The sequence below is a fragment of the Abramis brama genome (genome assembly GCF_963993115.1).
Source record: "Abramis brama genome assembly, chromosome: 18".
Classification (NCBI taxonomy): domain Eukaryota; kingdom Metazoa; phylum Chordata; class Actinopteri; order Cypriniformes; family Leuciscidae; genus Abramis; species Abramis brama.
The window spans coordinates 31,670,903-31,695,600 of NC_139980.1; the positions used below are offsets into that span (position 1 = coordinate 31,670,903).

At 37.7% G+C, this 24,698-nt stretch overlaps 1 protein-coding gene across 1 annotated transcript; it reads left to right on the forward strand.

The window, feature by feature from the left end:
• Positions 1-1,510: 1,510 nt before the first annotated feature.
• rab10 (RAB10, member RAS oncogene family) lies at positions 1,511-22,761 on the forward strand. The gene is made up of 6 exons (XM_084090339.1): positions 1,511-2,131; positions 16,031-16,091; positions 17,141-17,279; positions 18,298-18,387; positions 18,821-18,922; positions 21,635-22,761. Exons 1-6 carry the CDS (start codon positions 2,005-2,007, stop codon positions 21,719-21,721), a joined length of 606 nt encoding a protein of 201 aa, XP_083946465.1. The 5' UTR covers positions 1,511-2,004; the 3' UTR covers positions 21,722-22,761.
• The last annotated feature ends 1,937 nt before the right edge of the window (positions 22,762-24,698 follow it).

Consider the following 24,698-nt stretch of genomic DNA (forward strand, 5'->3'; position numbering starts at 1 on the left):
ACAATCAGTTCATTCAACAGCAAACAATGCAAGATACATGTTTCAAATCACTGTTGTTGCGGAAATAATTACAGTAATACAGGCTACAGTTGCCACATTAGAAGTAATTGAATCCATAATGTTTGTAATAGTATCTATCCAGTGTGTTATCAAAAGGTGTGATGAAGCACAGCCATGAGGTTCTGTTCTAGAACAGAGTTTGCTGGCAATGAATACAGTAAATGATTTTGACTATTTGACTGAATATACTGTAGTGGACCTTTACAGATGAAGGTTGAGTTACAGTAATGTGGCAGTCTCTACCATGGTAATCTGTTTACAGTATCACATACATACTGTAATGTAAAATGCTGTATTTGATGCCATCTGTCTCCCTTTTACTGATGCATCTCTGATCAATCTGTTTCCTCTCCCTTATACTCTATTCTGCTTTACAGTATTTGCACAAATAGCAAATTTGTAGCTCTCTCTCTCTCTCTCTCTCTCTCTCTCTCTCACACACACACAGACACACACGTAGAACATAGTTTGAACATAGTAGTGGTGGTTATTATCTATAAATCACTTATGTAAAAAGAATTCATTACATTTGGTCATCCATATCAGAAATTGCAAACAAGTTATATAGAAACTGTATATAGAATCAATATCTATAGAAATCTATAGGTGTCCCAAATGATTCATTGATTAAGATCAGTTGGATTAAATAATAGACAAATGTATTAAACTGAACAAGAAGAGATGCAAATCAAAAGTTTGATATAAGAGCTTTATGAAAGGCAGATGGAAAAGTTTGCTATATACAAATTGTATTCATGTATTTAATAGTTTATTTAAGAGGGACTATAGACAAGAGCGACATTTCATTTGTAGTCCCTGGGCAGGGAGAAAAGAACATAGGATCTTATGGCATAGTTAAAACGATAAATAATACGTAAAAACACCTTAAACATACATTACAGTTAATAACAATTACACAACTTACACCGTCAATAAGGAAGAAAATAAAAACAATCAATAAATACATTTTGTTCACCTTGGATAAAAGCGTCTACAAAATGAATAAATGTAGCCTAAAACGTTAAAAAATATACAAAGAAAAATAGTGCATGATAAGCATGGTTTTGCACATGTACCATGGTATTGCAATGAAGTATCACGTTTCAGCATTGTCAGCGGATAACTTATATTCATTGTCATTTGGAAATGTTCTAAAAGGGGCACGCCCGGACTGACGTCACCGTGTTTGACTAAACATCTGGATTCGTCACGGTGACACAATCACACCCCGCAACGATGGTCCGGGACGGAAACTAGCTGTCGGGCCACGGAGTGCCGTTTACGGGCCAGGTTCTGGGCTGCGCCAGCTGCATTCGCCCTCCCCGAAAAGCTACGTCAATGTATCCGGACGCTTTGTGCTCCGTCCAATCAGCGTCCGAGATAGATTTGAAAAACGGCGCGGTCGGCCAATCAGAAACCCAGACGCTGACGTAGGGGCGGGAAGAGAGGCGTGGCTCTGAAATCTAGGGTGTCGCCGTGGAGGCTCCATTCGAAGGCGACGGCGGTTGGTCGGTCGTCTATGTGTTTGTCCTCTTCTAAACTCCACAAACGGACCCGGTAAGGACTGTCGTAACGGAACCGGCTGTCAAACGAGATCTACGCGGTTCGGCATCGCTGGGATGAAGCGGAATAGCTTTCATTTAAATCAGATCGCTGGTGTAGTTTGAAGAAAGAAAGTCGGGCGGAGGAGCCATTTTGTCCCGACAGTGTGTGAGAGAAAGAAATACTGAGACATTAAAAATACCAAACACCACGCTTTGAGAGGAAACACGCATCATAAATACATCCTTAGGAATATAAAAAGAGTCTACAGAGGAAATCAACGCAATTCAGCTGTGAAGAGACTGTCCGGCGTGTGTTTTCGGATAACAGACACACACTTTCCATTTAACACACACTTAGTTTCTATTCGCTTCTCATCAGTGTGTGTTTATAATAGCTCAGATGGCGAAGAAGACATATGATCTGCTCTTTAAACTGCTTTTGATTGGTGATTCTGGGGTGGGAAAGACCTGCGTGCTGTTCCGATTCTCTGATGACGCCTTCAACACCACCTTTATCTCCACTATAGGTGAGACACACACACTAATCTACCCGGTCTAAGGGTTTTAGTCATTGTTTTAGGTGAGAAATGCGGTTAGATGTGTGTATACATGGTGACTAGGCCTTGATTCTGGGCTTTAGCATGCTAGCCGGCTAAATGATTCATATCAGCTGAGTGAATCACCTCAGTTGATTCAGAATCATGTTGTCGAGTTGTGAAGCTTGTTCTGGTTGTCTGTCTTTTGGATCAATGTTATTGTTATTGTTGAGGTTATTTGGCTAAAGTTCGCGCCACCATGCGAGTTGATTGACAAATGGCAATTTGATGCCAGAGGATTTAAATTAATGTTTTTTCGATGTTTAATATGTAGCCTAGTTATTATTTTGTCCAGATGAGATCTATACATCGCGAATTGCTTAGGTTAAATGTTCAAGCGGCCTGTTACATGCAGTAACCCCAAAAATCCATCACTCCTAAGTGTTATACCTGTTAACACACCAGTACAAAACATATTTACTGTGCCACTAGTGCGTTTACCCTGTCAGTTTGTTGAAATAATCGATCATAAGTTATATATATATTAAAAAAGCATAAACAGTTCAGTAATGTGGCGTCATCTGCTGCGCTACTGCGCATGCGCATTTATGCCAATAGAGTGTTTGCCAAACTGTGTTCTCTATGCTAAACCAGTCGTTTCAGTATGATATCATGGGAAAGGCACACTTGAGATGGGTTTTTGCTAGTCTCTGTGTATGTTTATTGTAGTTTTTGGGTTATGGCCAGGTGTGAGAGTTGCAATCTTTCAACCCTCTCATAAAAAAAGTACTTTGAAACTGTCATTGTACCACTGTACTGAATTATTACAGTATAGTTATGCCAGGGTTTTTCCAAGGTATATTTCGAGTGGGCTGTGTTAAGAATCCATATTAATACCGTGGTACTTTTTGTAAGCATCCTAAAAGGGCCACGTTCAAATTTGATTTGTTGTATTTGAGTGTAAAGTCGTTTTCTTGCTTTCCTGCTTATTTGACCTTTTTTAGCTGTCAAATCCATCATCCATCACCTGTCAATCATCATTTAACATGTAAATGCAAGATAGACAGCTTGTCTTTATTGCTGCAGATGTTTGGACGCCATTGTTGCGATATAACAGACTTCCTATCCTCAATCTTCCTCTGTGTTCAGATCCCTGGAAGGTAAATGCAAAAATGAGAGTTAAAGTTAAACAGAGTTGCAGGCCATACCTGTTAGATCACAGGAACTACATGTAAATGTCATACGGCAGATGCTCTTGAACTCAGTTTACGGACGGCAGGGTCATTTCTCTGGGGGTAACAGGAGATCTCAGTGTCACATCAGTTCACGGGGCAAATTTAGACACAGCCGGCCCTGTCCGTTTATCTATAAGAACTGATACTATATGCTCTCTCTCACTGATATTTTGTCTGATTTTGAAGAGTTTTGGCTGAAGAAAAGCTTACATCTTGTAACTGTTAGATGTTACTCACCTTAAGCTTTGTCAACATGAAATCAGAATTGAATTCAAGTATTTTAATTAAAATTTTCATATTCTATGTTGTAGATATTATTATTTTGATTTAATCTTATAATTCAATTATATTTAGGTCACTATTTTCTTTATATAGGCCTAATATTTTTGGAGAGTATTTGTTATATATGGTCTTGTTTACACCTGGTATTAAGATGCGTTTTGGTAGATCGGATCACAAGTGGACGACGCTAAATACAGGCGTAAACGGGGTCTAAAACGTTTTGAGCTCGTCCACTTTTGACCACTTCCAGAGGTAGTTGAAAACACATTCGACCGGATCGCTTTCATGAGGTCGAATGTGTTCAAACAGCCACTAAAAACCGTCTACTGATCTAATGTGGGAACATTATGGGAAGAGCTCTAGCCAGACGTGATTTAAACTTTAGCTGGAGACCCAAGTTTGGTTTGAAGATGAAAAACGTTCCAAGCTCAATGTTCTCTCACCACTGATTTCTAACACACACTCACAGCGTTCGGCTGGTCTTGTGGCTGTCAGAGCAGAAGCTAAAGCTGATCTGATGTCCATTAGATCAAAATATCTGAAAAGCCCATACATTTACCCGCACATAGACCCTCCACCTGAAGAAATCAGGACAGAAGTGATTGAAAGTGGACAAAAGAGACGGATTAAAACACCAGGTGTAAACGGATATGTGTCTCCCTCATCTACTTGTGATCCACTATATTTGCTTGGTTTTTGATAATGTTTAAGTGTTCTTGTATGTTGGCCTGTACAACCAATTTATGTGATGCATGTTCAAGCTTGTTCCTAAAAAGAAAAGAATCAAAAAATTAAGTTTAAAAAGAAATCCAAATTGGCTTGGTTTGCTTATATAATGCACGTTTTCTGGTTCTTCCAGGCTATTGTGAGTGATTCATTGGCGCTTATTATACTAATTCCAAAGAAAAGGTCTTTGATCTGAAATGTAGCTCATAACTTGTGCTTCCTCTTAAATGACTTTACATTTTGTAAACATATGATATCACATGGGCCATTCAGTACTGGTTAATGTAAAACCGTTTAATCTGTGGAACAATCTGTTCGTTTTTAGTGACGCATGACTCTAATATAGAAGTTGAATAAAGTTACTGTCTTTGATTGGTTTGGACTGATAAAATCCTGGATATGGTCATGATTAGGTTTGAAAACAAATATTGAGCTGGTTTCAGGAAGGGCACAAGTGTGACCTTTACAATGGTGTTTTTATCTCTTTATTGTGAGTCACATGACTGCTCACGGTGTGTCAGGTGACCACATCAGACCTGTGGCTTCCTGTTGCCATCAGCAAGTGTGTGAGATCAGGTGGCACATGTAAACTGTCAGCACAAGGTCGATGTTCTGAAATGCCAGGAAACTGTGGTTGACGTGATCCGATCAGTGAGAAGAATCCAGATTCACACTTGTATTTCTCTTCTACTCCAGTTCTTTCTTTCTTTTTTCTTTCTTTCAGTTTTCTCTCATGTTTCTTTTGGTTGCTTTTTTAAAATCCCTATTTACTTTTTCTTAAATGCATGTTTCTGGTATTATTCTCCATGTTATTCCAACTACGTATAGTTTTTGCAATCTATTAAAAAAAAAGAAAAAAAGTAACAACTTGCAAACTAGGCTATTTTATTTTATTTGAAAATTCTGTCTTTAATTACTCACCCTCTTGTCGTTTCAAACCCGTAAGACTTTCTTTCATCTTCAGAACACAAATGAAGATATTTTTGATGAAATCTGAGAGCTTTCTGTCCCTCCATACTCAACTACCACTTTGATGTTTCAAAAAGTTCATAAAGAGATCGTAAAACTAATTCATATGAATTGAGCGGTTTAGTCCACATTTTCTGAAGAGACTCGATCACTTTATATGATGAAAAAATTGAATTTAGACTTTTATTTACATATAAACATTGATATTTTATTCCAGAATTGATAAAATGACAGAATTTTAATTTTTAGGTGAAAGGACCCTTTAAGTTTTGACCAATGACAGATTTGTTTCAGAAAGGTAGTCCTTCATTTGACTACAAACTTTCATTCCTGATGGATAAACTAAATTCTCACCTTTCATATTTTCCCTTTTTAAATATCCTGTCACTTAATAATAATATAGGTTATGAATGTCATTTCATGTAGACTTTAAGTCCATCTCTCTCTTTCTTTCTGTTGTAGTTCAGGGCCTTAAAATACTCGCCGGAAACTCCCTGCAGTCCCAAGAGAAAGATCACCTTTCACGCTCACACACAAACACAAATCTTAACCACATTTGCACTATTAAACTCATGATTTATTATCGTATAAACTTCTAAATGCATAAAAAGTGAGCGCTTTCTCACTTTTCCCCTTTCTGACTGGCAGTAGTGCATTCTTTTTCTTTGATTGACAGGATCTTGGCTCAGTTGGGCGGAGCTTCAGTCTTGACCCCTGAGGGGCCCCACAGCTGCAGAGGCTCATGGGAAGGGGTCTGATTGGCTGCCTGTCAGGAACCCTTCCATGTCCTTTGTGTTCAGAACTCGTATAACCCAAGTTTATTTAAACCAGCCTCACATTTGGTGCTGTACTAGCCAGTATAAACCAGACTTCTTCTCAAACAGTTTACTCACCCTTACGTCACTTTAAACCTGTGTTTTATTTTCCTTTGTTGATGTAGGGCAGAATAATATAGTTTTTTTTGTTTTGTCAACTACGTTTACAGTACTTTTTTGCCGTTTTTAAAGCTCCTAGTCCTCATTCACTTTCATTGTATGTAATAGAATAGCATCACCGAAACATCTTATCTTGAGTTCCACAGAAGAAAAGCATGCAGGTTTTTAAAGATGTGGAGGAGAAGTAAATGATGGCAGAATTGTCACATTTAGCATTAGCGTGGCTCAAACTTTCTGCTCTTAAAGCTTGAAATACTAGACTGCTGTTTTTGAGTGAGTGTGACTTTGGCATGTTTCCAGAGGTTAAACTATGAGTGTGTGTCGTGTTTTTACATCTCATGTTCATCAGAGTTTTCACTCTTTATTCTCTTTCTAACTCCTTCTCTGTTGTGGTTTATGTGTATTGTATGAGAATGACTCAGTCTTTGGCTGCTCATTTGTGTATCATTTCATAAAGCAGCTCCCACCCATAGTGCAGCTGTGTGTGTGTGGTTTGAGTTCTGTTAAGCATTACTGCTAAATATGCTGGTCAGTCTTTCTGCATGTTAGAACTTGGGGTGTAACGGTACACACATTCGAACAGAATTTTTGTTACGGGTCTTTCGTTTCGGCTTGCCTGTATACTGAATGAATGCGGTTATTTTAATATGCGTGGAACTTTTGTGTGCAGAATTAGATATAGATATACTTTGATGTTGCAAACGTATTTGAAAAATACGGAGGAAACCAAGTGTGCAGCTGTGGGAAAAGTAGCCTATGATCCAAGTTGTTCAAAACATGACACATACTTTATATTAAGCGCTTCAAAGTTACTCATAAGCATACAGTTTAAAACGGCTTGCCCTCATATCAGATACGAATGATGCTTGATGCATTTGAGACATGTTTTCCTCAACACATAACTTGCTTCTTACGGGTTTATGTTTGTGTAAATGTTAGAAAGATGTTCTTATTTACAAATAGAGCTGTTCCAAAAACTGTGACTTCAAAACCAAGGTATGTCCCGAACCATCATTTTTGTGTACCCTTACACTCCTTGTTAGAACATTAAAACACTCCAAATCCTGTTTAGACTATTTGGTAACAAAATGGTTAGTGCCTTGTTTTGTCATCATTTGAGTGATCGTTTGGATGCTATAATGTATTTAAGTGATTTAGGTTGTTACTGTGCCATTTCTAATGTGTTTTGAGTGGACTTGATTGTTGTATGCCATTGCTGAGGTATTTTGAGTGACTTAGGTTAGAGATGCCCTGGTCGACTGATCCTAAATCAGAACCGGGCGGTTTTTGCTCCAAACACACGATTGGCAACTTGCCGTTTCTTTTGTTTTAGATTGGCCGTTCTTAGTTCCGGATGTGCACTCAAACTGCTTTACAATAATTTCCATTTATGTGTAAATGTAACAGAGTCTGTAAACACTGGCTAGACGGGACACAAAGAAGAGAGGAGAGCACAGATGCATCAGCAGAGGGAACTGTTTGCGATGCTCAACATATTAGAAGAAAAATATAAATTGAATTGGAGGGAACTGACTGACTGTCTTCAGAAAAGTTTCGATTGCATTTTCATTTCCTCTTACCTTTGTATAATGCCTATTAAAGTAGCCTGGATGCCAGCTGAACTTAGCCCCGCCCACAACATTTGAGGTCGGGAAGTTCGGTCCGGACTTGATCCGTTGAGGAGCAACTATGCTCGAATCAGAGCTGTTCGGACCAATCAAATTGTCAGGGCGGGCTTTATACGATCAACAGTAACGTAATCATCCACGTCAGCCACGAGCGCTTGTGTTGAATTCGTTTACAACAAAGATGGCGCCATTGCGTCTGTTATAGAAGATATCGACAGCGCATTAAAGAGGAATAGAGAACCACAATCAAGGCATTTGTCGTTTAGAAAGATGTTTTGCTGTCCTTCCTACGGGATTCGGCAAAAGTTGAATTTATCATCTGGCCCTGATGGTCGGCAAGAAAATGGGGCGCAGCGAAAACCCTGTGGTCATTGTGGTTTCTCCGTTTCTCTGATTGGGCCTAAAAAAAAAAAAAGTTTGGTTCCTGTTGGTTGTCAGTTGAGGTCATGGGTCGGTAGGGTTTTTTTTTTTTTTTTTTTCAGTGGCAGCAAGAGAGAGGTAGGAAATTATTATAATATTTTTTATTTTACTTTACAGTAGCGATGGATACTCTATTTTTTCATAACATAGCCTACCTATATTACATGTACATGTACCTATACCACCTTGTAGTGTTGTCACGATACCAAAATTATTGTTTCGATACCGATAAGTCAAGTATTGCGATTTCGATACTTTTTCGATACTTTTCCTGAAAAGGGAGAAACGCTCTCAAATATCATTGCTGTGCTTTATTTTAAAACCGGGACAACATTCTAATCATATAACACACTAATAAATGAACATATGAACAGCAGATATATTAAACATTTGAACAAAATATGAAATATCAAAATATAAAAAATAAATTAGAGCAATGACATTCAAGGTAAAAAAATATATAAATTTAGCAGCATTATCTCATTTATCATAAGAAACATAAGAGCTTTATCTTGATTCTGAACTTTTGAATAAAAATATGAACAGCGATTATATTAAACAATGTTTAATATTGGTAACATATGAATAAGCCTCATTGGTGATATATTTGACATATGGGGATAGAGTTGTGGAAGGCCTATACTTCATGTTAAACATAAATATATAGCAGCAAAGACAACGTCGGCAGTGTTGACGGCAAAATAGGCTACAGAATAATTCGTTCTGTATTGAGAGGTGCAATATTTGAAAATCGATAATATTTTTTTAAATTACATTTATTGTATTTATGTCAAAACTTTCAAACATCAAAATGTCATTTATTAATATGTATTCGTGTCAAAATGACATAGAAACATCTTTTCCTATTCTATTTTGCCTGGAAACGCTTCCAACACGCTTCTGTTTCTAGCATGCACGCGTTTTCCGCGTGTCTCGAGCTGCACCCAGACGCGTGTGTCACGCAGGCAGTTAACATGGGAGCCGAAATAAAAACGGACACGACACGGAGCCAGTGTGTCGCCGGCCATCTGGAACGCGGTCATTCTTAGAAGTATCGATACTAATAAATTAACGAATCGTGACGTTTTTAATTTCCGATTTACTTTTGAAGTATCAGTGCACCGTGCAACAGAGCGTCATCTTTTTCTATGAGTCGTGGGCCACTTGTGCTCGCACATGCAGCCATCTCGCTGTAGTGTTTTGTCACATGACACTGACAGCGGCAGGTTCTTTGCTGCGTGCGTCAGGAAAAAAACACAGACGTCCATAGGGAGGCGTTTTTTTTTTTTTTTTAAAGTATGGATACTGATAAATTTAGGTATCGTGACGTTTTTAATTTCCGAGTATCGCGATACTTTTGAAGTATCGGTACACCGTGCAACACTACCACCTTGTGTGTCCCAGCATGTTACACACACACATGCTGATTTTAAATGTGTGTACTTTTTTCTACTCCAAAAAAACAGACATCTCAAGCAATGTTTCATCTATACCTTTAATTGTAACCTCAATACAAACGGGGGAAACACGGGTTTAAAACAATCACATGCAAACGTAAAAATATATGCATATTTTTAGGAACACATCTACAAAAATATGCCTATGTTTCAAGTTGATAAAATAATTTAAAATCCACATCAGTTTATTTGTGCCCACGCGCCACGCCCATGTTACCTAGGCTACTTTCATTTTTAAAAATTCATCATAACCGCGCGCGCGATCTGCTTGCAGTCGTCGAGATGGATGCTGAGGAGTTGAAGAAAAGAATAGCTAGTGGAGATTGTAAAGTTGTCGACAGTACGTCATCAAAAATCAAGTCCAGTGTGTGGGAGAAATTTGGAGTTATCTGAAGAAAATATTGTGACAGGCATATGTTGTTTTCGTGTTGGATAGCCGCAAATGTGGAACTTAATCGCTGAGGAAGCACGCAGATTACTGTGGTAACAAAGCAGTTCTATCGAACAGTATTTTCACAAGTTAAGTATGTGTGGTGTGCAGGGCGTGTTTGAACCCAAAATTTATGTAGGCTAGACGAAATTGCGTGGCATATAGTGTTATAGCCGCGTCTGTTCGATTGGTAAAATGTTAAGGTTACTCAGTTTTGTGGTAACGTTTGCCATGTTCTTCATGTACCGGCCTTTTGACAGCTTCGGCTGAAGTTGTCCTTGTGTTAATTGTCGTGTAGCCTAATAACTTCTGTATGACCTGGCAATAAACATTTTTGTAAGTGTGTCTATAATGTGATTGGCTAAACTGATTTTATTTCGGGTGCGGGTCAGGTGTCTGTTCTATTTGAAGCGGGTCGGGTCGTCAGGCTACTTTGGTGCAGCATTAACCAAGGAAATGCTATATCGCTGCTGTTCCATAAGCGCCACCTACTGTCAGAGTGTGAATTTGCTTTTTCATTCACTTCGTTTGTAGGTTTTTTGTGTGTGTGCAGGTACAGTGTGTGTTTTATGTAGGGATGCAGTAAACGGCAAACAAATAAATTAATAATCAAATAATTATTAACACTTATTAACACTGCACATAAGGCAGTTTTATATCTATCTTTTAATAACAGAATTGTTTTTACTCCATTTGTTGCTGAAATATAAACATTTAAATGACAATAAACTGTAATAACTTGTTTTCCTGATAGATTTATCCAAACATACATTAAATAATGAAGACATCACTAACAGGTTAAGTAAAAATACAATGAATGTGGAATACAGTGCACATATTTAGCAAAATGCTCTTCTCTAGAGTTTATGGACATTGAATAGCTTTCTTGAAATGTAACCTTATGTATAACATAAAAGCCGTTTTGACGTCTTTCCTTGGTTGAAACACTGATTGAGTGATTGCATGAGACAGGATTCATTTGGATAAGTTGTGATGTATCTTTCGACGGTGTTCACCCATGTTTATTTCATGCTGTAACTAGTAGTAAAGAGGAGATGAGATGATCGGCTCAATTTCACAAGCGCTTGAACTGAGGTGCTACAGCCATCTGCCATATTAAAGAGTTTTTATTGATATTTATTGTTTGAAATGCACAATAAAATCAAAAGAATTTTAAAGTTGAGACTTGGCTTCATATTAACAGTAACACAGCAAAAAGCTTTTTGCAATTATTGGATTGCAGGCGTGTTACAAATGTTTAGTTAGGGGCCAAGCCCAAGACTGAGCCGCACAGAAATGACTGAACAGATTTTTTTATTCATCTTTGTTCAAAAGTTATGGTGTCGCAAACTTAACGAGGTCCACCCAAAATTGGTTAAGAGGCTTGTATCTCGGCCAAAGTTTGATCAATCGAAACAAAAATTGGTACGCTTCATCGAAAACATGATCAGAGGGTCCATGCCAAAGTTGCCAAAGGCTTTTTAAATACAATATGCTCTGCATTAACTTCATAATTTTGACTTGATTCTCTCTTGAAACTATTGGATTTTGGCAGTTGTGTAAATGCATGTCTGTCAAGTGGCGCAATGAGATGAATGGCAGACTCCTGACCCATAGCTAGTGGGTTCGAGTCCCGTGTTGTTCTACTTTAAAGTTATGTATAAAGTTGTCATTTAAATTCCTTTAGTATCCGAGTAAGAGCTGTACTAATCTTTCTTACTCTTGGATTAGAAATAGCCTAAGTGTGTGTTTTTTTTACTTCATTCTGTGTTCGTTCTCATCAGACCTTCTGTTCATTTTGATTTCACCCTATCTGTAATTCTGAATCTATCTGTTCTGGAAAAGTGCTGGAAAAGCCCTTACAAGCCGAAAAGCCATAAGGGCTTGGCCCCGGAAGGCTGCTTGCAGCTTTAATTAAGTTTTATTCACGCTACGCATCAACAGAAAACAGCACAGACTAAAAGATTTTAGATTTAAAGTTCCCATGACATGAAATTTCCACTTTCTGAGGTTTTTTAACATTAATATGAGTTCCCCTAGCCTGTATATGGTCCCAAAGTTTCTAGAAATTTAAATCGGTGTAAATCGAGCTTTTGCTATTTTTCTCTGCCTTTGAGTAAATGGAAGCTCAACCGGGCTGATCTTGAATCTCCTCCTTATGACGTTATAAGGAGAAATGTTACCTCCCCTTTCTCTGCTTTGCCCACCCAGAGAATATTTCTCGCCCATGAGAAAATGAGCTAGGAAGTAGAACGCGCGCACGATTTTAGTTTGTCCACGAGAGATATCATGGCTTTTGAGCGAGCGAAGCATAATAATTGCTCAATAATTGGATGTACAAATGAACATCGAATGGTCAATACAGAGCTGGGCTTGCTGAACGTCGGACAAGTAAGTCAACAAATGATATATAAGTGTGTTGCTTTACTGTTTATGGTTACCTAGCTTGTTACACGTAGAATGTGGCTGTCACATTAGCTATGCAGCTATGCAATTACTTGCGCTAATGTAAAGGTAGACAGCATCAAGTTACACACACTGTAACGCGAGTGTTGTACATTTCTTTGTTATTTGGATAACCGTTTTCCTGTTGGTTATATGGCGCGCGCGATATCCGCATTTCAAGATCGCAGAGCTTGATGTAATTGTAATAAGATAAATTACAGACGTTACAGATCTCTCATGAAAAGGCAACAGTAGGTTCGCGTTTGCTACATGATAATAACTGTAAACCATCTGAATAAAGTACCATATCCAGACATAATATTTTAAACTAACCATTCGGAAACGTCCTGCTGGAGCCGCTGAGTTGCAACTTCTTCATCCGTTGCTTCTCCATCTGGATCCGATTCTGGGTCAAACTGAAATGCTTGAACGACTGCGTGTCTTCGTGCCATTGCAATATATCCAACATAAACAAACATGCATGGTACCGTTGCGCAAGATGGTCAAGGCCACACCCACCCTCCACCTTGCGCCACCTTTCTCCTCCTCATTAGCATTTAAAGCTACAGACACCGAAACGGCCCGTCTGAAGGAAGCTCATTCTGGGACTGGCTTGTAGTGGCTATAATTCTGCACCGAGGCTGAATTTTTGGAAAGAGATTTCAGATACAGTACTAAGGACCACTAAGGACTATATTAAAGCCTACAAAAAGTAGCATGTCATGGGACCTTTAAGAAACCATATCATTACCGATTAAAATCGGGAAGTTAATATGGTCTATTCAGAGCTAGTGACACGTTTAACTGTTGTAGCTTATCCACAGTGTGCGCGAAATAGATGCTGAACACAGTCAAAACATGCCATCGGAGAAGCGCTAATCAAATGTCTGTTTCCATCACTGATTTCGGCCCTCCAAAAAGCATTTTAGCCCAGAACCGAAAATAGCTGTTTCGCCGATTAAAAAACTGTATTTTTTAATGCCAGTTTGGCCTGTAATAGTAGCCTGGAAATCCAGACCTAAATCTGAAAGATTAATGATCTGGCATCGACTAATGAAAATCAGCCAACTCGAGGGGCGGCACCAAGCATGCATTTGAAAATCTCACTGCACGCAATTGGATAACACTACGACCAATCACAACAAGCCCCATACGCTTCGCTACCAGCGGAGCTAACTGGTAGATTAGACTCTCGCCGTATCCGGTCGGCAAAACAGCAAAAACGTCCTTCTTGCAAAGGAAGGATTCGAGCGCCGTTTTCTGTTCCTCTTTTAGATAAAAAGCCAAGTCTAACTCGTTCATTGTAGCGGCCAAAGCCGTTTCAAACAACTGGTGTTCATCCATAGCCATCTTGCAATGTTTACTAATGACTTCGACTCTAACAGTCCCCTAATTTATAATGTTACTATGTAGATGCTATGGTATTTTAATTGGATTAGTTCATTAGTATGCCATTTCTATAGTGTTTTGAGTGGATTAGGTTGTTGCTATGCAGTTGCTGAGGAGGGTTGTTACAGTGCGGTTGCTAAAGTGCTTTGAGTGATTTAGATTGTTACTATGCCATTACTATGGTGTTTTAGGTGATTTTAAGTCGTTGCTAAGTTGTTGTTTTTTTGCACATTGCTTATGGTTGCCAGGGTATTGTGGGAGTTGCTTACTAATCCAAGTTTCTCTGCAAACATCAGTTTTGTGTGTGTGTGTGGCAAGGACAAAGTAGCTACCAGTGATCTGTTCAGGTCATTTTCCAGTGTGAATTTGTCTGAATGCTTTTACTGTGCAATTGGGCCATTAAACTCTCTCAACAGTTTCACAGATGAACCTTTCCATTCTGTCTGCGTGCCCGTGTTAGTCCGTGCTAGTCTCAACAACACACGCTGCTAGTGTTCTCTCTGAACGGTAGAGATCTCTCTACTCATGAGCAAACACTGTGATGCTACTTTGAGCTGCTTAAACCTCATGGTTTATATATTTATCTTTAATTTAGGAACATGGTAGAAATGCCCCATCGATATTGCTATAGATAGTGTAGCGTTTTCTTTGTCACACTGAGTGCTCAGTCTTGTTTCTCATTTGAAAAAGCTTCTCCCACGCTAAAGCCCTTAGGGGCAAATTTTCACAAGTCATGATTTTTGATGATTTTACAACAAATTAATGTATGCCATTGCCTACACATCCCACACTTTTACACTGAATGATGAAAATTCAGTATTGGAGCCATTTAGTGCAAAACATTATCTATGCATTAGGGCTGCCCCCTGACTAGATTTTTCTAGTCATATATTAGTCGCTCATTTAAGCCATTATTAGTCGACTAATCGCACATTTATATTAATTTAATTACTTAAATATATACTGGGGGGAATACGAAACCATAAAGAGCCCTATAGGCCTAATATAGGCCACTCGTAAAGCTTGCTGCAAAGCACCGGCAAAAGTAATGATTATGAATGTGTTGAAAAAAATTGCAAGGAGACATTTTAATTATTTATTAATAAATTATGGTTTTCTGAGTCCGTATAGTAAAACCGGTGCCACTAAGTTCTACAGATGGTGGCGCAAGCACCTTATTTGGTAGCGCTAGTGGGATTTTTAAAATCAAAATTACTAATGTTTTGCATTAAGTACAGTTGCTAATAATATTACTTGTTTGTTTGTTGGAAATTTGACAGTAAAGCACTGAGCTTGAATGGACTTTTATTAAAAAAGGAATGTGCAAAAACCTAGGGAACCTCCTTATAGGGAAAATTAAAATATCAAAAGTATCAAATTTAAACTACAAATTTGATCACGCAGCGATATTATTAATACTGAGCTGTAGCATTGCTTTATGGAGAAACAAGTATGTGAACTTAGCATGTTTCCTAAATCTCTGCAAACATACTATGGAATTTTTGTGCTTTAGTATAGTCAAAAACATTACATACAGCACCTTTAATGTAGTCATTGTTGTAGATAAGGCAAACTTTCTAAACTGTTAACAGTCATTTTAACTAAGCCAGTTAATGTGCTAAAGCTTGCAGTGATTATAGCAAATAACATTCTACTTAGAAAAAGTAGTGCCACCATTGGGAAATGTAAAGAAGCTCTTGAGCTTCAGCCTCAACATTCTGGTCAAAATGCCTCCTAGAACATGCTGGAGGTTCAGGAGGAGAGCAAATCCCCCACAATCCACTGCAAACTCACTTTCAGATCCAACTCCATTATAATATGAAAAGCCTAGGTGGATCCAATCAATTTCCAATGAATAAAATTCACATTTTCCCATTGAATATTGTGTTTTACTGTAGATTACAGAAATAAATCGGGGTTGTGAATGCTTTTAAGTGTCTTTCTTAAATTCCTCTTTCTGTTCTGTCTCTTTAGGAATCGATTTTAAGATCAAAACAGTTGAATTGCAAGGAAAGAAGATAAAGCTACAGATATGGTAAGTTCTTAGTGTGTGCTAACATGGTTTCATATTCATAACACACATTATACAAATAGATAATGTGATATGTAAATGCTTTAAGTTAATATTTAAATTATCTTTACATTTTGAATAACTGAAAATGAAATAACCAACCAAAAGTTTCAAATTTTTCTGGGAGAAAAAAAGTCTTAATGGTTTCTAAAAGCGAACAGCAGTGTTTTACTGTAGCATTACATAAAAAGCAATGTCACAAATCTGACAATTTAATTTTACATCAGTTTAGACTAACAAATAATATTTAAATATCACCAATTCTTATCTCAATTTGGTAATGTCAACTATATAATACCAACATCAACTATATATATTACATCAACTATATTATCAATTTGATATATTGTTCAGTTCTAGTTTATATGCAGGATACAAAATGAAAACTTCATTCAAGCATGAAGAGACTTGCTAGCATGCAATTCAGAGACTGAAAACTGGAAAAATGTTGTTCTTCATGGTTTCATTTCGGTGGCTTGTGACCTGGAATGTGTTACTGTTCTGTTATGACGACAGTAAAAGAAAAAAAAAAAAAAAAAACCTTGGGCTTCCTAGTAAAACAGCTAAAAGTGTCAGGTAGTGCAGCGATGTAGGCGTCACCATGACACAGTTTACTGCAGATATAAAAGGTAAAAGCACATAAATAATTCCATTGTTTGCGCATGAGCCGCACACACAAATCAAAACACTTTTATCGATTAAATTATCAACAATTAATTGATCATCGATTAACCGTTAGCATCCCTAGTCAGTTCTTATGCTTATCGTCCCAGCACTGTTTTCCATTTTGAATAAATTCTGTGAAATTGCCTTGTAACATATTGAAAGACAAGCGTTTGACCAGCAGTATAGCGGAGGCAACAGTTGCTGAGGTGGAATTAGTTGGTGCTGCTTAACAGCTGGTCCACTATGGTCACCAGCTATGGCCAACCGAAGTTTATTTTTGATCCTGTGTGTTTTATGATCCATTCGATGCCTGGGCTGGACTGACATGTTTGATTGTGTTTATGCAGGGATACAGCGGGACAGGAACGGTTTCACACCATCACTACCTCTTACTACAGAGGGGCCATGGGAATCATGCTCGTGTATGACATCACCAACGCCAAGAGCTTCGAAAACATCAGCAAATGGCTCAGAAACATTGACGAGGTCAGTCTCCACACAACATTACTGCAACCCTCTGACAACATCAGAAAAGACACAGTCGTTCAGGAAGTGATGTTTCAATGGGATTGTGTGTTTGAATGGAAAATGTTGCGATGTTGCGTTGAGAAATTTACTTGAGACCCAGATTTTACATTTGACATAAAATAGTCAACAAAATTGTGCTTAAAATGAAGAAAGTTTATTAGCAATGTGAACTGCAAAAGCTTAAAGCAGTGCTATTTTAGTATCATTGATATATTACCAAATATATTATAGTTTTTGGTAATATTTTGATATTTGAATATTTTAATTTTAGTTTACATATCATTGAGCCAGGGTTATTGTTAAGTTATTAACATGACATGGCCTCAATAGGAAAATGTTGGCCAATAATTGACTGCACAAAACACATTCTGGTCAAGTGAAATCACAGAGTTTTCTTTTACTTTGCATAGTTTTGTTTTTGATTTTTGAGACATGGATTTGTGCCCAAATTTGGTTGGAAACACATCTTTTGACCAAGTGCGTTCTTCTAGCATTTAAAAGTCAGGCCCTTTTATTTTACTAGTCTGACTATGCATGATCATATGGTTAGTTGCCATTTATTATTTTATTATTATAAATAGAGCAGACCTGCGACCCAGTTTTGAGTTGAGAACCGCTGGTGTAGGACTTTTGAAGTTCCAGTCCTGTAAAAACACCAACTTAAAGATATGTAGCCGTGTAGTGAAACTGCTGACTTTTGGAATTTCAGTGTGATTCATGCAGAATTTCCCAACAATCAGCAATTTCAAGAGAATTCATATAACGAGACTCCATTAGGGATGTGGTTGTGTTGTTTGGTGGCGTGTTGTTCATATCATCAAGTCACTTGCACCACTGTTACAAAACTAAGTTCCTCAGTGCTGTTTTTTTCAAAGACTTCCAAAGCCACTTTAATTCGGACTGTCAGTCTAAATTTCACAATTTGTAAGGATAGTGTAAGAATGCATCGTCTCAAATGTGTGTATGTTTGTTGCAGCATGCTAACGAGGATGTGGAGAGGATGCTGCTAGGCAACAAGTGTGACATGGAGGACAAACGTATCGTACCAAAAGCCAAGGGGGAACAGGTGAGAGACTATGGATGGGTCAGGATGGACAATTTGTCCACTAGTTTTTGATTAACAAGGTTAAAGATTGTAAAAACACATGCATAACAATTACTGAAATTAAATGTATATTTATATATATTTATTATTTACATAATATTAGAAATTAATATGAAATAAAAAATGATTTGAACTTGTTAAAAAATAAATCTGCAACTTCTTGATTCTGTCATTAATCAGACAGAGCGTAAATTAATAAAGACGGAGAATGGGAGCTCTGGCGTTCTCCGTGTTTTCAAATAAAAGTCCCATACACTGTCAAAATAAAAGTCCCATTCATTAGACAAACAGAAAAACTTTGTCAGCCGATGCCAATAAAAAAAAAAAAAGGCAAATATCAGCCTTGGCAATATATCAGTCGACCACTATTAACTGTTCTTGTGCTGATCCTTAGATCGCCAGAGAACACGGAATACGCTTCTTCGAGACAAGTGCAAAAGCCAACATCAACATCGAGAAGGCGTTCCTCACGTTAGCAGAAGACATTCTCAGAAAGGTGAGTTCTGGAATCGCTGACTGATATCACAATTGGTATGATTGAGCTTAATGCATTTAAAGGGTTTGTTCACCCCAAAAATGAAAATTATCCCATAATTTACTCACTCTCAAGCCATTCTAAGTGTATATGACACAATCTGAGTTATATAAAAAAAATATTGTGGCTCTTCCCAGCTTTATAATGGGAGTTTTTTTTTTTACCCCATTAAAAGGGCATCTATCCATCATAAGTAATCCATACGGCTCCAGTGGGTTAATAAAGGCCTTCTGAGGCGAAGCGGTTTATAACTTCATAAACTATAATCACTGGCTTCCGGTAACTGCTGTACGCGAGTCTAGTTCCAGTGGGAGAGTGACATCTGACCTGACGTATGACTTTGGCGTGGCGTAATCTTAGGTGAGAGTAAACGCCTCTCGCGTTTCAAACAAATAGGGCTGGGCAACAAACTCAAGCTCCTCAGATAATTCTCGTTTTAGACTTCTAATTTGTGTGCGGTGTTTTGTTTTGCTCTATCCTCTGTGCTTCCGCGTTCATCACTACGTCGGCTCAGAGGTCACTCTTCTGCCGGAACTCGCGAACGGCCAGTACCGGAAGCCAATAATTAGTTTATAAAGTTATAAATATGGATATTTTTCTTACAAAAACGCTGAAGCTTCACTTCAGAAGGCCTTTATTAACCCACTGGAGTCTCATGGATTATTTTTATGATGGATGGATGTGCTTTTTAGGGCTTCAAAATCTCAGTTACCATGCCAAGAGCCAGGATATTTTTTAATATAGCTCCGACTGTGTTCGGCTGAAAGAATAAAGTCCTATACGCCTAGGATGGGTTGAGATTGAGAAAATTCTGATATAATTTTCAGTTTTGGGTGAACTATGGCTTTAAGCAAAAACACTGCAATGCTAAAAAGCATCGATGTTGTTTGACTCATAAATTCACAGTTACAGCAGCTGACCTCTCTCGTGTATTCAGCTGGTGTTTACTCTTCTAGATACTATTATTTTAGAGCAGAAACGAGTCTGTATGTTCAGAATCATAATTCAACAAGATGAGCCACATCACCTCACTGAATAAATTGCATTGTGATTCCCTGAATCCAAATTGAATCACTAAAGATTCCCACCCCAGTTCTGTTTCTGTTGATTTGAGACACTGATGAATTTGTGTCTTTGACGACAGCCAGCTCTTAGTTAGTGGAATTATGTGGTTCCCTGTCAACAGTATCAACACAACAATGAATACAAGCTCTCTAAGTTGTTTACGTTCATTATTTTGCTTCGAGACATGAGGTAGTTTAAAGGATAACTCGCCAAAATGCAACCTAGGCTCTTTTTGTTAATCTACCCGAGAAAAACTTTTGTTTAAAAGCATAATTAGAATGGAAACGCCACTTTTAAGTTTGACCGTATTTTCGTTTTCGGTCAAATTGCCTTTTGAATGGGAGTGAATGGGGCACTTCTATGATCGCATCAAAAATCACTATTTTTAAAACACTAAGAAGGCTCGACACAACATGAAACTTTGCTCTCAGTATCACCAGAGGCTCTACACATGAACTCCAGCATTGAGAACATTGTTTGTGTACACAGAGTTTACTAAAAAGAAAGGTTTTGAACAACTCACTGTCTCTGTGTCCGCTGGCATTTTGACAGTCAAAAATAGTCAATCTCCGAATGCAACGTAACAGGGAGGAGAGTAAACAATGTTCTCAATGCTCGATTTTGATGCTATCATAGAAGTGCCCCAAGCACTCCCATTCAAAAGGCATTTTGACCAAAAACGAAAATACGGTCAAATTTAAAAGTTGCGTTTCCATTCTAATTATGCTTTTAAATGAAAGTTCGGCTCGGGTAGATTAACAAAAAGACCCTAGGTTGCATTTTGGCGAGAGTTACCCTTTAACGCGTCTCTTGTGAAGCTTTGCCGAGAGCAGCTGTGTGTGTGTGCCTTCATGTGTTTTGGAGGAGGTGTGTGTGCGATTTGCAGGGAGGGTGGGATTGTATGCTGACAGGTTAACGTTAGCATTTCCCAGATCACCTACTGCACCTTTAACTTTTTTGGATCTCTCTTTTGACTTAGCCATATTTCTAACATGCTGTCAAATGTGACACTCAACAAACCTAGCCAGTTCAGATATTTCATGTGTTCTAGCTCAAGCACACCTGGTGCAACTAATGAAGCCCTTGATTAGTTGCATCAGGTGTGCTTGAGACAACACTTGTTTTGCAGATTTGTGCTGTTGTGAGGGATTCTATTCAGGGGGTTGAATAATTTTGAGACTGCAGAAGTCATTAAAAGTTGCATTTTCAGTTGAATTTGGGGAAACGACTTGAAACATTTGTTGTGTTGAGCTATTTCAATGACTTTTGTTTGATTTGTTCAGTGCAAACATCTGAAAGTCTGTAAATTTAGTCAATAAACCTGATCTGCAATGGGGATTGAATAATTTTGATTACAACTGTAAACCATTAATAGGTTGATTCCAGTGAAAAGTATAAACATTGTGGCACCATCAAAACATCGCTCTGTTTGTTTGAACATCCTGATCAGCCGGACTGCGACAGTGACTCAACCAGTGGTGTGAGTTTGGTGCTGGAAACCAACCAAACAAAGCCGAAATGATCAAAACAAACTTGAGTTGGCGCCAAAGCTCAAAGTGTGGAGCAAAATCTCTATTTTAAAATCTCTCTCTTTTTTTTTTTTTTCAGACGCCCGTAAAAGAGCCCAACAGTGAAAACGTGGACATCAGCACTGGAGGCGGAGTCACAGGATGGAAGACCAAGTGCTGCAGTTGAACAGACACAGTTACTCACACACTTTACACAAACACACACACACACACACAATATGTTCTTCTATATCCCTCTTTTTCTCTCTCTCTCTCTCTCTCTCTCTCTCTCTCTCTCTCTTTCACTTATCCCTCATTTCTGTCTAACACTCTTCCGTTCTGTCCTTCTAATGGGATTCTCTGTAAAACACATCTCTAACGTTTCTCACACTCACGACTGCTTGCTGACATCATTTTATTTCTGAAAAAAAGTAAAGAGAGTCATTTCATGTTTCTTCGTACTTATTTTAAAGATTAAAGAAAGAATGAATGAAATGAATTTAAACGAAAAACAAACTCGCATTCACCACTACATAACGAGCGTCAGTGGACCTGGAGACGCTGTCCGTCAGCACAGAGGAGCGGCGTAGCGTTCAGTATGACATCCTAGATGAAGACTTTTGTCCAGTGTTTTGGGGTTAGTGTTGTGTGTTAGTGTGAGAGATCTTCTCTAGATGTTTTTTTTGTTTGTTTGTTTTTTTTTATTTGATTTCTTTCGTCCGGTGCCTTAATGTAGAGCCTTAGAGCTCATTCCCCCTCAAACACATTTAAACACCACTTTTCTGTAACATACACATATACACACGCGCACACACACACACACTGGTCCTCTCCTCTCTGCTTGACCTGCTAACTCAACCCCACACAACACACGCCCGAGTGGAACCATCTGGATTCAACCATTTTGCTCAGAAGAGAATGGCATTATACATTTTTTTTTTTTTTTTTTTTTTAGTTTAGTTTGTTCTTTATTTTTCAGAATGACTTGTTTTATGAATCTCCTCAATGTATTTTTGTTTTGTTGTCCCCCCCACCCCTCACTCAGTTACTCATTCTCTCCTGCATGCTGGTTTCTTTGGGTTTTTTGGGGTCTTTTGTAAGTTTTGCCATGTTTGTAATTCACAGGAAGTATCTCTTCTAGTCCAGATACGTGTCAGGGAGGGGAGCGTTCTCTTTGGAAATTCAAACGATTTTGCAGATCCATTAAAAACAAGCTTGTTTAAGTTACATGTTGGTCCCGTTTATTCAAGCATGGAGGGTTTGTAATGGTGAGTGTGTGTGTGTGTGTTTAGTTACTGTGAGATGCATAAGCACCTGAAAGACCACTGATCAATATGGTTTGTGAAGTTAAAACATATTCTGGAAGCCAGTGATTATAGTTTATGAAGCTTTAAATATGGATATTTTTCTTATAAAAATGCATCGCTTCACTTCAGAAGGCCTTTATTAACCCACTGGAATCGAATGGATTACTTTTATGATGTATGGATGCACTTTTTTGGCTTCAATAGGCTTCAAAAACTATTCAATGTCATTATAAACATGGGAATATTTTTTTAATATAACTCTGTGTTCGGCTGAAAGAAGAAAGTCATACACACCTAGGATGGCTTGAGGGTGAGTAAATAATGGGATCATTTTCATTTTTGGGTGAACTAACCCTTTAAATTCTGATGGTGCACAAGTTTTTGGAATTAAAAAAAACTTTTCAGAAGGAAATAATGTTGTAATATGATAAAGAGAAAACTTGGTCAAAGATGTCCTGCTGTTCAACTTCTAATCAGAAGAGATCTTAGACCAGATACTGTCAAAATCTTTCATTTCCAGTGTATTTCTGTCTCCTCCTGGTGGCTGGTGGTGTGATTACACATCTGCTCAAAAACATATTTTGGGGGGTGGGAAATTAAAAATAAAATAAAATTTAGTCTGTAGTCTTAAGACTTTGTATATTACTTAAAGCTTCTATAAATTCTGTAATACTTCTATAATGCCGTTTATATTTCCTTTTGTACGTCACCAAATGTTTCTAATGTTTTAACAGTGTTCTATAGTAAAAACAAGCTCTATGGTCCGTTTATAAACCACCAGACAGTCACATCTTTTTAATTAAAAAAATTGTAAAATTGTCATACGATCGACTATTAGCCTACCATTTGGTAACACTTTACAATAGGTCTCGCTTGTTAACAGTAGTTAATATAGGCCATTAACAAACTAACAACGAGCAATAATTGTTTTTTGTTGTTTTTTTTATCAATCTTTGGTAATGTTAATAAAAATACAATGGTGATTGTATGTTCATGTTAGTTCACAGTGCATTACTGTTAACAAATACAACTTTTGATTTTAATAATGTAATAGGTTTTAATAAATGTTGAATTTAACATCAACTAAGATTAATAAATGCTGTAGAAGTATTGGTCATTCTTCGTTCATGTTAATGAAAGTATTTTATATAGGCTAACTCCGCTCGCGCGTGTGAACTGTTTAGATCCTATCATAAAAGTATGAAAGTTATGAATTAAGATGACAGACAGGTTAATGGAAGTTTTTTCTTCTGTTATGCTCAGCTCTACAATATTTTCATTTTCTTGGAAATTATATATATCTATGTATAAATGTAAAAATAACAACAGTTGAACTATGTTCTCGTTCATTTGTGTAGCGCATTTATCGGCTTCGCTCGTTCAATGTTTTTGTTGCGCTGCGAATGTGAATTTGAAGTTATTTTATCTCATCTAGCACATGAATGAATCTCATTGTGACTGATAAAACTAAAATCATGTTTAAAGATTATATATTGTTAGGTAGCCTATATGATAGGCCTAATGCGTTCAAAAGCAAAGAATATATGAATAGCATAATTGCCCGCTAAACGATATCAATTAACCGTGTGTTTATTTGCGGTAGTTTTTAGACCACACGATGGCAGCACAGAAAAATAAAATCGTCATGTTTGTCCAGATATTCAGACGTGAAGATGAGGACTGACTGCATAAAGTGGGTGTTTATATGCTTGAAGTGAATACAGCTGACAGCCGCCTTCAGCATCAACTGAATTCATTTTCATTAATAATTGAATAACAGCATGGGTCTATGGACAGGTGAAATAGTCGATACTGCATAAAATAAGTTCATAAAAGCTTTTAGAGGAAGAGGCTGGA

Coding starts and splice junctions, on each gene's coding strand:
- rab10 (XM_084090339.1), top strand. CDS start 2,005: ATGGCGAAGAAGACATATGATCTGCTCTTTAAACTGCTTTTGATTGGT. Junction 2,132..16,030: donor CACCTTTATCTCCACTATAG/GTGAGACACACA, acceptor CTGTCTCTTTAG/GAATCGATTTTAAGATCAAA. Junction 16,092..17,140: donor AAGATAAAGCTACAGATATG/GTAAGTTCTTAG, acceptor GTGTTTATGCAG/GGATACAGCGGGACAGGAAC.